This window comes from Nicrophorus vespilloides, unplaced genomic scaffold (assembly GCF_001412225.1).
Source record: "Nicrophorus vespilloides isolate i.1.1-1 unplaced genomic scaffold, Nicve_v1.0, whole genome shotgun sequence".
NCBI classification, from domain to species: domain Eukaryota; kingdom Metazoa; phylum Arthropoda; class Insecta; order Coleoptera; family Silphidae; genus Nicrophorus; species Nicrophorus vespilloides.
The window spans coordinates 331,815-349,455 of NW_017100108.1; the positions used below are offsets into that span (position 1 = coordinate 331,815).

The window sequence follows — 17,641 nt, forward strand, 5'->3', positions numbered from 1 at the left end:
TATTTCTGCTACCCCTTTGGAGCTTATCAGCCCTCATAATTTTAAAATCTACCAACTTTATTTATCGGATTTTATGATACAGATACTATAACCTCAGAGCTACAGCCGTCCTAACTCTTATTTACATCCCTCCAAATATAATTTGCTTAGGGTGCGATTATCCTTAATCTGCCGCTGGCCATTTCGCATGTCATGTGACTGTCCTAAATCGCATTGCACATTCGAGATTTTCGCGCCAATTCTATAGATATAAATATAAGGAATTCTAAAGCAGTAGTAAGCAAGTTATTAATGATAAAAATATATAGTATATTTATATCATTGTAGTTATTAACGTCAGTCTCATAATTGTAATATCATATTATTAAATATTTTCTACATTAATACTGACATTTAGCAGGTAAATAATAAAATATCTTTATATTGGTGACTATTTAACCTTAACATATTGAGGATATCTGGTTGTTCTGAAAAAGAATAAATTGGCGCGATTTGGTGAAGTTGTTGTTGCGTTTCGCGTTTATAACTGTTATAACCGTTTGCATTGCAGTTTTATCATATATTACTCAATTCATTTTACATATATAAAATAGTACGAGCTATCATGGCCAATTCTCCGGCTGCGAAAAAGATCTTCGTTGTCAATAGAGGTAAATATATATAAAAATAAATACTTATTTTCTTTATTATTCATGCATAAATATATTAAGATCGACGCCAAGAAGAAGTTTATTTGGATAAAATTACGTCCAGGCTGGTGAAGCTAACTGTTGATATTAATTTGTAGATGTCACAAGTGATTTGTTCCATGCTTTTGATATAGAAACAGACAGACAAACTCATTTAGTATCAAAATTGCATTATGATATTGTAATGAAGAATGCAGACATTTTAAATTCATGTATAATATATGATCGGGATTTTTCATACAATTACTTTGGTTTCAAGACTTTGGAGAAGTCATATTTGTTAAAGATTAATAACAAGACTGTTGAGAGACCTCAGCACATGCTGATGAGAGTGGCTGTGGGTATACACGGGGAGGATATTAAGTCTGCAATTGAGACATACCATTATATGTCTGAAAAGTATTTCACCCATGCTAGTCCAACATTATTCTCTGCAGGCACTCATAAGCCACAGTTGAGCTCATGTTTTTTATTGATGATGCCAGAAGATTCAATTGTTGGGATTTATAAATGCATTTCTGATTGTGCAATGATTTCAAAGTCTGCTGGTGGCATTGGAATTAATATTCATAATATAAGAGCAGCAGGAACACCAATTATTGGTACAGGCGGTAAATCGGATGGTTCAATTCGGATGGTTCAAAGTGTTCAACAATACAGCGAGGTACGTGAACCAAGGTGGTAGACGACCTGGTGCTGTTGCTGTGTATTTGGAGCCGTGGCATGCAGATATTATGGAATTCCTGAATCTAAAAAAGAATACAGGGAATGAAGAGGAAAGAGCCAGGGATTTGTTTTATGCCTTGTGGATACCAGACTTATTTATGAAACGTGTAGACACTGATTCTGTCTGGTCACTGATGTGCCCTCATAAGTGTCCAGGATTATCGGACTGTTGGGGCGAAGAGTTCGAAAAACTCTATGAAAAATACGAAGCCGAAGGTAAATATAATAAACAGATACCGGCTAGAGAAGTTTGGCGCGCAATTGTTATCTCGCAAATTGAGGTTGGTGTTCCTTATATGCTGTACAAGGATGCCTGCAACTCAAAGAGTAACCAACAGAATTTGGGCACAATCAAGAGCTCGAACCTGTGCACAGAAATAATGGAATATACTGCGCCCGACGAAACTGCCGTCTGTAATTTGGCATCCATTGCCGTTAATATGTTTGTAAAACCAGATAAATCATTCGATTTCATCAAATTAAAGGAACTTACCAAACTAGTTACTAGAAATCTGAACAAGATCATCGACATCAACTATTATCCTGTACCTGAAGCTAGAAACTCAAATATGAGACATCGTCCAATTGGTATTGGTATACAGGGATTGGCCGATGCTTTTATCTTGATGAGGATTCCGTTCGAAAGCGAAGACGCACAAAAGGTTAATGTACAGATATTCGAGACTCTTTATTATGGAGCTTTAGAGGCCAGCTGTGAAATTGCCGAAAGAGATGGACCATACTCGACATACGAAGGATCTCCGGCCAGTAAGGGAATTCTCCAATACAATATGTGGAATGTAACACCAACAGATTTATGGAATTGGACTGCTTTAAAGGAAAAAATCTCAAAGCACGGAATCAGGAATTCTCTTCTTCTAGCTCCTATGCCTACGGCCAGCACTGCCCAAATTTTAGGAAACAACGAGTCNNGAAGAACCAACTTATCGCCAACTATGGTTCCATCCAGAACATCCCCAGTATTCCAGATGATATCAAGAAACTATATAAAACTGTATGGGAGATCTCGCAGAAGACCGTGATCAACATGTCCGCAGATCGTGGAGCATTTATTGATCAGAGCCAGAGCCTAAACATATCGCTAACCCATCGTACGTTGTTATGAACTCTGTGCATTTCCATGGATGGAGGAAAGGATTGAAGACCGGTCTTTACTACTTACGCACAAAACCTGCCCAACCAAATAACGGTTGATAAATCAAAATTAATTTAGGAGAAGAAACGAAGGCAACGAGCTGCTTCACTTTTTTTCCTGCAAATTCCAGGTCCATGTGATATGAGCACTTTTATAAGTATCAAGATTTTTAATTTTGTAAGTTTTTATACATGTTAATTTTTAATAAAACCAAATACATTAAGAAAATAATTTTGTTTTTAAAATAATTATAAATTCTAATTTGCAATTTCAAGTATTGCTTTTGGAATATAATATATTATAGATTAGATTCAAGCAAGTGCCCTGCGAGCGACCGATCATACAATTATCGTGATAGATTTGTTTCAATGGTATTTTATTAAATAATATATTAGGCAGCTAGAGATCTCATGATGACTCCCAGGCTCTTCATATCACGGAAACTTGAGTAATGATATATTCAAAGAACCATTTATTGAAGTTAGAATAAAACGTCGATTATCCGGGTCTCAATTTGACATAAAATAATGAGTTTTGAAGTCTAGTTTTACAATGAAAACAATAAAAATTACAGATTTCCTTTTAAAATTAATGATAATATGTTTTGGTACATACATAGATATTATGTTTTTAAAGCAAATAACAGTGAAGTTTGTATTAACCGTGTTTTTCAATTATCCGTGCTTAACGTTCCCGAATCATTGGTAATAATCGGCGTTGTAGTGTATTAGTAACCCAAAGTATACGTCCATTTTTATTGTGTCGGCAGAGTCGAACCGAAATTAATTTCGTTCTGGTTTACGGTTACGTTCCAAGTAAATGTTCATATTATAAAACCGTCAAACCTATCCACCGTCATATTATAAAACCAACTGTTTTTTGATTGTCGAGCTGAGTCATTGTCAATGTTCAAATTCAAAGTAGCAATTTTTTAAAGTGATTGGCATCACACTCATTAAAGTCGCTTTAAGTAATTTGTGTTTGGGTTTTCTCTAATAATCTCTTTATTATCCGTTCTTATTATCTGAATTACCTCGATGGTCACAACAATATAGTACAATACCTCGAGATAAAAATAAATGTCCAACATATAGGTACAAAGTACCCAATTTCTTGCAATGAATAGCAATATAATACGTGTTCACAGACTGATCACTTAGATCAGTGTCTCTCATACTTTCGATATCTGTGTACCCTTTCTACAATTTTCGTAATACAATTTTTATAAACAAAAAATGTATTTATAATAAAATATAAATAAAAGGTATATTATAAATATTATTCTTTATAAGATGAGAAGGATGAAGTTATTAATTTGAATCTGAGATGCGGTTTCATATTCAAAAGCTTGTTCCTTTAAATAATGTCTACAAATACTGCTTACAAAAAGCAACTTCAGATATTAATTTGAAAAAGGTAACATGCACAAGGATACAATTGCACTTCTTCTGCAAGCAATAAATCTTCTAGAATATATGTAGTATTAATGTTGAACAGGACCACTTCAAAATTCTCTAAATGCTGTGTTATACATTTCAGATCAGAATTAATTTTACCAGCTGAACTTATTATAAACTCATGAAGATAAGGAAACGCGTCCACTTTTCCATTAGCATCTCTTTTTTGCTACAAATTAAATTTTACCAAGGTATCGTTCATTTTATCTTGAACGTGAAACAATAAAATTTCTTTGTCCTGCAACTTTGTCTTTGTTTTCGATTAGGGGCGTGTAAAAAACCGTACCCCCGGAGGTACGCGTACCACACTTTGGGAATCACTGACTTAGATCAACTCCTTCCATGTTCTTGTTATAATTTTTGATTTTATCAAATTTAAAATCGAAATTACTTGTCAGTTATTTTGATAATACCTTTGATTGTATCGGACACTTCGACATTCTCTCTATGTCCTTAAGCACTTTTAAAAAAGAAATATGCTACTAGGAAATTATCAAATCTCCACAATTTGACTAGGACTCGTGTATAGATTTAGTTGTATAATATTGTTGTATGTAGATTACAAAAATTAAGTTAAACTATACATATATTTTCAATATACTCATCATATTGATAATATTGTAGCGCTTACTTCATTATTTTATTGGTCTGAGCTTGTATAATAATAATTATTATATAAAATATTTAAACGAATGCAGATAAAGATCTCTTGTTATCAATTGCTATTAAAGAGATTAGATTACATTATTAATGGAAATGAAAATTATAAACTAATATTAGTAGTAAATAGCTTACTTTTCATTAGCATTGTCAACGTATTGATATTGTTAAATTACGTGTATTGAAAAAATAAATAAAAATTAAAAACATAATATTAACATTTTTGTCTCAAGAATAATAAGATACATAATTTATTGCAAATTGGTTTTCTTGGTAATTTATTTTTCAATTATATCACCATATTTCACTATATTTCCACATTTATGCTACATTAGTAAATAATAATATTTATTGCAATAACCAAAAAAGTTACCTGCTGCAAAGATCTATTGATCATAGGTCTTTCTGCCCTATATTAGTAATATTTGAGAAACCAAAATTAATAATACATAATATACAGTGACGCGTTACCGCATAGGCGCAGGTCCTCAAAATCGCAAAAAAACGTTATGTTTTTCAATAAGAGACCTCCAAATCAGGATGCGCCTAGGGCCTCACAAAGTCATGATGCGCTACTGAAAATGTAATTAATTGTGATTTTTCACGATATTTGTAATCTCCTATTTTATACGATGCCTGATTGTAGAAATTTGTGTCACGATTATTGCGCTTATTTTCAATGTAACTGTAGTCGTAATCTGTTATCATCTCTGCCCACCTGCTTGTAATTATTTTCAATGATGTTATCGGGGATAATGTCAATTCATTCTCCTGCTTTTTATTTCTGTTATCGTACTTTCTCAGTTATAAAATCATTCTACGGCATTTTAAACTAGGCACTAATTAGTATGAAATTCGTCGTATGTAGTTTGCTGTTATTGGCGGTCTCCTCCGGGGAGACCGCTCGAATTTTGGGAATCTTTCCAATTCCATCATATAGCCATCAAGTGGTGTACCTTCCCATCATGAAGGAATTAGCGAAGAGAGGACATGAGTTGGTTGTAATAACCACCGATCCATTAAAAGAGAACATCAACAATATGAAGCAAATAGACGTTAGTTACTCATACGAATTTTGGAACAACAAGCACAACGTCACGAAAATTATTAACGAGGATAACAGGAATCCACTAGCGATGATGGATAAGTTTTACCATATGTTAACCGATATTATCATTTACCAGTTGGAACATCCTGAAGTGCAAAGATTAATTAACGATAAAAATGAACACTTCGATCTGTTAATGGTCGAATACATGTTACCGACATTCTTCTCTTTTAAACACCGATTCAACTGCCCCATGATAGGTATGGCATCGTTGGATTCACCATACCACGGCCACACGGCAGTTGGAAATCCTGTTCACGCCGTCCTCTATCCTGAATTTTCTTTTCCGTTCAAATCTCAAAAATTGAGTTTTTTGGAAAGGCTACAAAGTTTTTTGTTTCTGCAATTCTCGATGATTTACGGCGAATTGAAAGTATTTCCAGAGGAGGAGCGCACGAAAGTCAAATATTTTGGAAACGATTATCCTCCACTGTCCGATATCATGGCATCAGTCGATATGCTCTTCATAAACGTGAATCACATCTTCCACACTATCAGACCGTTGACACCTGCCACCATCACAATTGGTCCCTTCACTCACATAAAACCACCCAAAGCATTACCAAAAGTAAGTCAACAGCAATAATAAATTAATTAATTTTTGACCAAAAACTATGATTTCAGGATTTAGAAGTATTTCTAGACGAAGCGAAAGAAGGAGTAATTTATTTCAGTTTGGGCTCCAACGTGAAGAGTAAAGATATTCCGGAGGAAACGCGCACCATCATTCTGAAAACGTTCGCCAAACTACCATACAAAATCTTATGGAAATTCGAGGCCGAAAAACTTCCCGGAAAACCAGACAACGTTAAAATAGTGAAGTGGCTTCCGCAGCAGGACGTTCTAAGTAAAACGAAAAATCTTAATCTTAAAAATTTTCATATTTATTGATTCACTTCATTATAGGACACAAAAACATTAAATTATTTATCAGCCAATGCGGATTGCAATCCTTAGAGGAAAGTTTGTACAATTATGTGCCCCTCCTAGGCTTACCTTTCTTCGCCGATCAAATGAACAACGGACTCAAATTAGAAATAAGTCGGTTAGGAATATCCTTGGATTATAAGGAATTGACGATGGAAAATTTCTCCTACAGCATCAACGAAATGATCAACAATCCAAAGTATATAAAAATAATAAATCTTTAGTAATTATTTTATTAAATTCATACATTTTAGATACAAAAACAGAGTTAAAGAGTTGACAAATTTGGTGAAAGACGAACCAATGACGGGTTTGGAGAGAGCAGTCTGGTGGACGGAGTACGTCTTGAGGAACAAAGGGGCACAACATCTGAAGGGCCCAGCCAAAGATATTCCCACATATCAGTATTATTACTTAGATATCATTTCTTTTCTGATGTTTTTATTATCTATAATAATCTTATTCGTTTATTTACTCATTAGAAAATGTTGTAACATCCTCTCAAAAAAGATAAAGCAAGATTAATTATATTTATTTATTTATGCCAATTCCAATTTTCATAAAAGATTATGATAATATATAACATTATTTATTAGTATTATTTACGTTCCCAGCAGCTGAAACAAAATTATAAAATAACCTTTCTTTATATGTACTATACTAAAATTAGTATTTAATAATGTAACAATTTTAATAAATAGGGAAGTATGAAAAAAATATAAGTTATTTTATAACCATTTTTTAAATTTATATGAAATTACTTTATTTTTAAAATGCAAAATTATAATGCTGTTACATCATAAACATATTATTACAAATATAAATCATTATTATATTTGAAAAGTATAGTCCGCTTTAAACAAAGATGACAAAGAAAATCGAACATGGTTAATATAATCAAAAATGCACATAATATATGTGCACAAGTTTTAAAAATTATGTAGCAGGAGCGCAATCCAGAACTTATCTTCTCATCGTCACTCGTTATGCAATACGTCGTTCGTTAAGCGAAATGCTTGTTATGCGAGGTTCCACTGTACTTATTATTATCATATTGACTGTGAAATCGACTAAAAATTTGAGATTAATGTAATTTATACATTCTTATGATTATTATAGAAATAAAAGTATTTATATATGAAAAAAAAAATGAATAAATTATATTTACACACGGAATTACATTAACAATAACTAAAAAATATATTAATATTAATGTATGTAGTGCAGCGTTCGTTACTTTAAGTAGTTTATATTAAATTTTATCCGTTGCATACTTATTTCACAAGGCAGCGATAAATACGAATGCAAATTTACACGGATAAAGTTATAAATAACACACTTCGTTTATGATGTTATTTTGTAAAACTTGAGTCTAGTTGAGTTCAACACAATATGGTTCCGTCCGCATTTCTGATTATGTGTTTACTGATATTTTGGGCGGATGCTGCTCGAATTCTGGCTGTTTTCTCGGTGCCATCATACAGCCATTATCAAGTGTACAATCCTATTATAAATGAGCTGGTACGACGAGGACACGATGTCGTCTCACTCACCACATACCCGATGATGAACCCAGCTAAGAATCTTCGCCAAATCGATTTGAGCTTCGCACAGGATATGTGGCACAAAGACTACCAATTGACAAAAATCATCAAAGAAAACAAATACAATCCATTGGCGATGAACTATATGCTTACTTACATCTTGAATAGCATCATCAACGCAGAGTTGGAGAGCGCACAGGTGCAGGAATTGATCAAGAACGAAACGGAAGTTTTCGATGTGCTTCTGGTGGAATTCATGATGTTCTCTACGATGGCTTTCAAGCATCGATTCAAAGTGCCGACCGTTGGCATAGCAAGCATGGATAGCACTTATGATGGTCATTTGGCAATAGGAAATCCAATAAATCCAGTTTTATATCCAGAGTATTCGCTACCTCTCAAGGACCAAAATCTCGATTTCGTCGAAAGGTTAATTAGCTTCATATACTTAGTCACCAGCGAGATTTTAAGTCGATTGTTACTTTATCCCATGGAACAAGCCACGATTATGAAATATTTTGGCGAAAATTATCCTTACGTTGTAGACTTGAGGAATTCCATAGACTTTTTGCTCATCAACACCAACCACGTATTTCATAGCATAAGACCTCTAACACCTGCGACCGTTAGCATCGGCCCGGGTATTCATTTGCAACCACTCAAAGAACTACCGAAGGCAATTAATTAATTTATCACTGACTTTCTAAGATTGAAGTACTTAAACTTGTTTTAAATGCAGGATTTGAAGGACTTTTTAGATAGTGCCAAAGAAGGAGCAATCTACTTCAGTTTGGGATCCAACGTTAAGAGCGAAGATATTCCCGATGCAACGAAAGAGATGATTCTCAAGGTATTCTCTGAACTTCCTTACAAGATCTTGTGGAAGTACGAGCAAAAAGATTCACTTCAACAAATGGGAAATCTCAGAATTGCAAATTGGGTGCCTCAACAAGACGTGCTCAGTTAAAATAACAATTTTCCCAATCTCCCAATTATATGTAATTTTCTTTCTATTTTAGGACACAAGAATATTAAATTGTTTATTAGTCAGTGCGGATTGCAATCTTTAGAGGAGGCTTTATTTAGTCACGTGCCTGTCGTTGGAATTCCGTATTTTGGGGACCAAGACGCAAACGCCGTGAAACTCAAGCAGAGGGGCCTGGGAGTCGTTCTGGACCACGAAAAATTGAGTTACGATAAATTCAAAGACGCAATTATTGAAGTAATTAGCAACCCAAGGTATATATCTGTATTCACATAATATATCCCATGATATATTGGTTAATATTTCAGTTATAAGAAACGCGCTGTGGAATTGGCTTCATTGATTAAAGATGAACCAATGACAGGGCTGGAGAGGGCCGTATTCTGGATCGAATACGTTATTAGGAACAGGGGAGCTCAACATTTGAAAGGTCCTGGTATCGAAATGCCTCTGTATAAATATTACTTTCTTGATATATTGGCTTTGTTCGTTTCTTTATTCGTGTTTTTAAGCTTTATTTTTTATCTAAGCTATAAACTGTTATCATCTATATATAGGAACGCAAAATTCATACGAAAATATAAAAATAATTAATGAGAGTGTATCCATTTATCATTTTTATTTATCATAATTGAACACATTTGTTTATTTTAATTTTATTTCATAACTTGATTCAAAAATGGTCAGAAGACGTTTGCAATGTTTTTATTTACTTTTTATCTATGCATGACTGTTGCAATAAACTTTCTGATTAGTAAATACATATTTCTTTGTTCCAAAGAAAATATAATATCAGGTTTATTTTTGGTCACATTGGATTGGACTTAAGCCATAGGGCTAAAGATGGAACACTATCAGCATCTTAAGGTTTCATAATATTTATCAATTCTGCTATTCGGATAAATGCTTCGTCCTTCTTTCTAGACAAACTTAATGGACAAATCTCGTATATTTGCATATTACTTCAATTGCGATTGCATATTACTTCGTGCTCAAGCATATATCTTATTTGTTAGATATTATAATGTGTTTTGTCGTTTTGTAAGTTTTATCGAGTTAGTGGAATTTCAATAATATCACGTAATTCGACGATGAATTTCTTTTATTTTTCTTTCTATTTTGTATAGATATAATATTATTGCTCAAACATATTTGTTTACTTGCAATGAACAAAAGCGGGAACTTGCGGGAACAAAAGAATCTAAGAAAAAATACCCTCTAGATCAGTGATTCTCAAAGTGGTCTATATCGACCCCCAGGGGTCTATGCAGGTTGTCATAGGGGTTTACGTCAGCGAAAAAAAAAATTTGGGGGTCCATGAAATGAAAATGGGGGTCCACGACAGTGGATCTCAACATGCACTGATAGTACTTATTTACTTACATTATACTATTTTATAATATAAAGACATATACATTATTTATGATGTTTATAAAATTGTGTAAGTTGTAGGATGTAGGCATTCGCTTTGTGGTCGCAATACATTTTGAACTTGTAAAAACCTGCACATAATGATATACCAGTAACATCTTGTTACAAGCATACGCGCAGTCTCAGAGCAAAGACCTTAATAATTATAAGATGCCCCAATATTAATAATAAATTTACAAAAAAATCAATATCAGAAAAGAAGAAATTTAAATATTTAAACAATTGTTTAAATCTATACTCTGATCACTTGAGTAGAGCTTGAGCGGTTGCAACCGCGTTTAGGTCGGCCGACCGGCTCGAGGATCTATATTTGCTACTATCCTTCCGAAGAGAAGTAAAATAAATTTTGCTCCCTGGGCCAGAAGATTCGTACAAAGCAGCAGTGAAATAAATTCGCTCTCCTCAGTTGACTTGAGTAGAGCTGAGCGGTTTACAGCCACCTTAGGCCGGTTCGAGGATTTATTTTATTACTATTTCTATATAGAGAATAAAATAAATTTGCTCCCTGGGCCAGACAGAAGATTCATATTTGCAAAGTAGCATTGAAATAAATTTATATTTCTGTCGTGTCCCAGGGTTAAGAAATCCTTGGACACCGTGGATTATCTCGTAGTTATGTCGTTGCGGAGTCTTAGAGGGGTTTATGAATATTAAATGCAATATTCTTAATTTACTTTATTATACACGTCGGAGTTTTATTGAGAAGTCAACTAAACAATAGTTGATCTCAGGTATTATTAACTAAGAGATCACATTCTCCTCTTAAGTTAGTGTTTATGAAGTAAGTGCTCTTCCTTGGCCTCTCCAAGTAAGACTTCTTCTCTCTTCGCTCCCCAAACTAAGACTAAATTATATAATACAAAAATGTGTTCATTTTAAAAAGGGGCTGCGTGGGAGGAAAAGGTTTGACCTTGTGGAAAACACAAGCGTTTCTTTATCTAAGTTTTATGATCCTACCAAAATATTTAGGGGCGGAAGAAGGCTGTTAAGTGGTGATACAAAAGACGCAACTATACGATTTAATGTGTAACAGTCGTTTGGAATATTCCACAAGTTATTCTAAATAATCACGTACAAGTATCCGTTTGTATATTTGATGGATACATTAAATATGATTTGTTATAATTAAGACGAAAGACATGGCCCTAACAAATATACTTATTAGTTATACAATAGATGACAATAAATTGGTCGGACACGACATTTCATTCTTATATATAGTAATATAAACAAAATTCAATTTGAGTTCGTCGACGCTACAATTGTGGAAATAAACAGAGAAATATCATTTGTCATACGAAGAACATTAATTGCGCGATTATACATAAATTACTATTACTTCGATATGAATTCACCCACGGTAATTCAATTGGCATTAAAAGCGGATTTCCAAAAGTTCAAGTTTGGATTTGGTTTCAACAAACATAATACTTTAAGGACACTTTGTGACAACACAATAATGAATTCGGATATGAATGCAGAATTCAAAATGGAGTACAGCGATTTGTTAAAATTACAAATCAACGGACAGAGGATTTCTAAGATGTATCACCACAACATAAAGTATACCGATACCAACGCCCAACTGAATGTCGGTATATTCGATATATTCAAATTGAACTTGAACGTACAGCGGGTATTAAAAATGAATGTGGAGAACCAAAACATCATGTATTCCAATACCAACGCTGAATTTAATTTAATCGTATACAATAATACCTACAAATATAAAATAGGAGGTGAACCAAATAGTGAACTCGATGATGAATAACATTAACGATAGATGATATCCTTCCTACATTGGTTATCAAAAGAAGTGTATGTGTTGAAATAAACAATTTATATTTTTAATGTAATATATATTATACATTAATATATAATATATATTATATATTATATTATTGATAACCAATGTAGGAAGGATATCAGAGAGCATAATTTATTTTACTTCTTTATATAGTAGTAGTAAATACAAATCCTCGAGCCGGCCTGAGTGTGATTGAAACCGCTCAGCTCTTCTCAAGTCAACTGAGGAGAGGGAATTTATTTTACTGCTACTTTGTACGAATCTTCTGGCCCAGAGAGCATAATTTATTTTACTTCTCTATATAGTAGTAGTAGTAGTAGTAGATGAGACCTACCGAAGCGAAATCCTACTATGTTTTTTACAACATATACTGTTCCGTTGCAAGTTCTCTCCACTCCGCACGTTGCGTTCTGGCAAACCGCGCTTTGCGTTGCACACGGATGTGCTCACATATAGCATTGCATCAAAACTAGGCAACTAGCGTAGCAGGTGGCTGTTCAAAGATTTCCTGAGGCATCTACTTGCCAAATGTCGCAGTATTTGATATTAACGCAATATGTTAAAAATATGTATCTTTGTAATGCACTGTTTATCTGGAATTGAGTGCTAATGAGACAGACCGGCAGATAAGCCTCGTGTACACTAATCTTGAAGGATAGGTAAATAATTCAATTATTTGTTCTAAAATGTTTGGTCTTTGTTAAAAGGTCAAAATTCATTTACGAATTATCGAATACTATAAATAGTGGGAGATCATTGTAATACTACATAGAACGACCATTGCTCCGATGACGAGCGACACCAATTCCACAATACATGTATCTACTGGAACAAATGACTCTTGTCAGTTTGTTTACAAATCATCTGCACAAAAGTACTAGAACAAACTACACTCGATACACAATATTTCGGATTCCGCAAAGAAGCAGAGTCGAAGAAGATGCAAGTGTTGATACTTATTTTCTTTGCTGATTTGTTTCCTACAAGCAGTGAATAAAATACAATATTATCTATTGTCATGCAGGTTTGTTATTTTTTTTTCTTTAAATCTATATTTGTATCGGTATATAATTTTTCTGTAACATAAACAGAGTGTCGCAAAAAAGTTAGAAAGATTATGACTTCAGTTTTTATTCACATATATTTAATAATTCATTTGCAAAAGTATCTACATAAATTCTATAACTTTTACTCTGCTAATAACAGTGGGCTACTGATTCACAAACATTTTATTTGGTGTAATGTAACTTGTACATTTACAACATAATGTGATGAACACTTGATTTGTTAATGCCGTACTATTTCTTGGCTGGTAAAGTTCATTCATGTTCTTGGTCTTCAGGAGTCTATGAATCTGAATTATTTTTTACACCCTGAGAAAAAATTATGACCTGTTAAAAATTTTATACATATTTGGGATGTATCATAATCATGATTTAATTTGTTTTTTTTTTCTACCATAGCTTTACTTCACCTAAAATGTTGAAACATCAACGAGATTCACATATTGCTAGTAATTTTGTTAGTACAGGGTGAGCCGACTTGGACTGACTCTTTTAAAATATTTATAACTTTTGAGTTTTTATTTTTTTTGTTGTAAATTATAAAAAAATTTAAGATAATTTATAATGGCTACATACTCAGTGCAAGAACTAGTTAAAATAATAGAATTTTATTATATTTCCGATGTATTGTTACAACGTACAAAACGTCTGCATTTTAATGTTCTAACAACTTGCAGTGCAAACATGATTAGAAACTTAATTTGCCGTTTTTAGGAACGGGGTGAAGTATGTGATCATCAACGATGAAATGTTCATCTTACTTCGCAACGAAGAAGCTGTGGTGGCTGTACGACTGAATGTCTACTCGTCGACGTGCTCTCAGTTGGGCATCTCCAGAACATCGCTAAGACGAATATTGAAACTTGATTTGAAGATGTTTCCATACAAAATTGAATTGGCCCAAAAAAATTTAAAACCGGATTTAGTACAATGCCAATACATTCGGTGACCGTTTTATTTCGAAAAATTCAGATTTCGGTTTTCCTCCCCGCATCTTTTTTGGATTTCTTTTGGAACTTTTTGTTTTTGATGGTTTACCAGAATAAACCACAAACAATGAATAAAATATTCTTAAAGAAATAATAAATTTGGAGCCAAAATGCATTAGTAAGCATATGAAGGTAATTTAAATTATATTATTTTCCACACTAATATCAGAAAATTCTAATAAACTATACTTTCATCTAAAAATACAATTACAAAAGTTATATATATTTTACATCCGTCAGTCGAAGTTGGTCCACCTTGTATATACATATGAATATTATATTTATACATATTAAAACAATTAATAAAATTTAAAATCTTTTCATTGGGCATATTCTACTTTCTAACTAAAGTTAATAAACAATTAAAGATTGAAAATTATGTTTTATTGTGACTCAAGGACACTGACATAGTTCAATCAAATATTTAACAGTGAAAGCTGATATGACATTTTTATCTGATATTTAAAATCAATATAAATTTAGTTATTAGAGCTTTATGTGTATGAATATCTACTGCGTTGTTGACTATGTGTGGACTCTGAGTCTTGATTGCGTTTTATAATAACTGAAAGTAAAAAACTGTTTCAAAAATTTTCCACCATTCGTAATGCCGCTAATACATTTATTAGTTAATTTTATACATTATCTATATTTTTTACGTTTTATTGACAGTGTTGTTTCCGAAACTACAAAATGGATCATTTATTGAAGGTATTCAGGAATGCGTTGAAAGCTTCCGATTTAAAAGTTGAAGAGGATAAGGATTACATTGAGATGCACATCATAAAATCCGTAGAACGAATATCCTCCTCTTCTGACGACACTCCCATTGATCATGCCGAAGAAGTCTATGATGATATAATTTATTTTCAATTTGAACTACTTAGACGTCTAAACTAAATCAGTATAAATTATATTTATTACATGTGTTTTTATATTTTATTTAATAAATATATTTATTTAAATTATTTCCTTCCTTATATCTACTATTTGCTTTGTCTTTACTGTTTAGTGGCAATTAACTGTATGTTTGGCCGGCGATCAATAATATTATTTTGTATGCATTTTTTGAAAATTTCCTACTCTTTACCATTTGTCTTGTTCACTGTATTAAAAGCAAACATTTCTGCTATCTCCCAAACGTTGGATTTCTGAAGCCTCGGTCATAAATATGAAATGGGGCCCCCAATACATGAATGGGGGTTATGAATCAATCCATTCCCGCTGATCCTTTGGCTGACGTATTCCACTCCCACTCCTCCGGGGGAAATACCCTTCTTCCCTGAAGACCCGGAAGATGTGCTGCCCCGATCATGCACACGTGTCCGTCCTTGTTCTCCCAAGTGCTGACAACGTTATTTGGCAAAACTGTTGTTTACACGCTCCAGCGTGGAAACAATGACTCTTTGTATCTCTACCACGTGTGGACTACGATGTTTGGTCAGGTGCTGTTGTCTTAGATACTCCGACACGGCCATCCTGACGTTTCGCACGTCCTCGTGCGTTATTGTGAATCTTCACTATCTGTCAATATAAAGCAAACAAGGAAATACCAATTTTACTCGTCAATCCTGACTATTCCATTTAAGTCAAGAAATAATCAGAAAACAAACAAATTGTACATTGCTACAAAATCGTCAGGCAATCAAAAGAGAGAAAAAAAACAAAACCATTCTATCAAGCAATGATCAATTCACCACAACAGACCACCACGGCCATCCTGACGCTTCGCATGTCATCGTGTGTTACTATGAATCGTTACTATTTGTTCATGTAGTAATAAAGAAACACTGATTTAATTCATCTACCCTCACTACTTCATCAGAAAACAAACAAACTATTCATTGCTACAACATCGTCCGATCGTCGGGAAATCATAACAGAGAAACCAAAACAAATCTGTCAAATAATGATCAATCTAAACCATAGATTGCCATTGCCACTATCAATAACCTACACCATTCAAATCTCAATATGATATTCTGATCAATCTATACCCATAGACTATCATCACCTCTCAATCCAACAGAACAGGATCTCAACGTGCCATTTTGCTCAGATTGCACCAGAATACTGTTTAGAAACATCCCTATGATCAGACTAGCGCAGCGCAGAGTAACTGTTTGCAACTTATCAAATTTCAACATTCTAATTTTATAAATCTCATTGTTCTCCTTTGTAAACTTTTCCTTCTAAATCTCTCACCTTACCTCATCAGCATCACCAAAAACCTCCTTAATAATCGTTCCCTTAAAGTTAAGATCCGCAACTCCTTCCAGTTCCTTTTCCCCGCTTCAGGGTGTCCCGCAAGGCTCCCCTCTATTCCTCTGTTATATAACTTTTTTTGTTGTGATATGTATAGCCCCGATCCTAATACCTTGATCCCAACCTCTATGTCCTCCAATACGCTGATGACACTACATTTATTTCCCACGTCTCTTCCTTTCAATTCTCTATTTTTAACCTTCAAAACCCCCATCATCGACCATTTTATGGTTTAAAAAAAATGGTTCCTCAAAATTAACCCATCCAAAAGCCAAACTCCTTATTCCCTTCTATCGCATATCCACTTCGTCTCCCCATGTTACGTTAAATAATCATTCCATTTTCCCTTCACCACTTGTTAAATGCATTGGAATCCTTCTTGATCCTAAACTCAATCTCAATTCCCATTCTAAACAACTCAAATCCAAAATTAAATCCAGATCCCGTCATTTCCGTTCCTTAACCTTCCGTAACTTGGAAATATCCATAAAGTGCCAAACATCAATATACAAATCAATATGCCGTCCTATCCTTGACTACGGTTTCCCACTACTTTTCCAATACCGGAATACTGTCCTAAAAAAAAAACTGTCCGAAACCAAAATACGACATCCTAATAATCCTCTACACAATACTTCTAATGATATCCTTTACTCCAAAACCAAAATAGTCCAACATAGACTCATTCTCTAAATTCTGTGCCCCTCGAAACCCAAATATCCTTCCCAAATTTAAATATCCCACAGTATCCCTATTTCAATACCGAATGTCCCTCGACATCTGAGTTCACTCGCCCAAGCGGGTCCAAATATAAGACTTAAAAGTGGTTCTTC

The 17,641-nt window shown here is 33.7% G+C and overlaps 1 protein-coding gene and 1 pseudogene across 1 annotated transcript; both read left to right on the forward strand.

The window, feature by feature from the left end:
• Positions 1 to 825: 825 nt before the first annotated feature.
• Positions 826 to 2,630, forward strand: LOC108568323 (annotated as a pseudogene).
• Positions 2,631 to 5,579: 2,949 nt separating this feature from the next.
• Positions 5,580 to 9,846, forward strand: LOC108568324 (UDP-glucuronosyltransferase 2B2-like). The gene is made up of 9 exons (XM_017929330.1): positions 5,580 to 6,364; positions 6,421 to 6,643; positions 6,703 to 6,922; positions 6,978 to 7,160; positions 7,206 to 7,213; positions 8,105 to 8,943; positions 9,007 to 9,229; positions 9,287 to 9,506; positions 9,561 to 9,846. Exons 1-9 carry the CDS (start codon positions 5,654 to 5,656, stop codon positions 9,844 to 9,846), a joined length of 2,913 nt encoding a protein of 970 aa, XP_017784819.1. The 5' UTR covers positions 5,580 to 5,653.
• Positions 9,847 to 17,641: the final 7,795 nt, after the last annotated feature.

Bases quoted from the DNA above. Each gene is read 5' to 3' on its own strand.
- LOC108568324 (XM_017929330.1), top strand. From the start codon at position 5,654: ATGAAGGAATTAGCGAAGAGAGGACATGAGTTGGTTGTAATAACCACC. The intron at 9,230-9,286 runs GTTAAAATAACA...TTTCTATTTTAG, and splicing joins GCCTCAACAAGACGTGCTCA to GACACAAGAATATTAAATTG. The intron at 9,507-9,560 runs GTATATATCTGT...TTAATATTTCAG, and splicing joins GAAGTAATTAGCAACCCAAG to TTATAAGAAACGCGCTGTGG.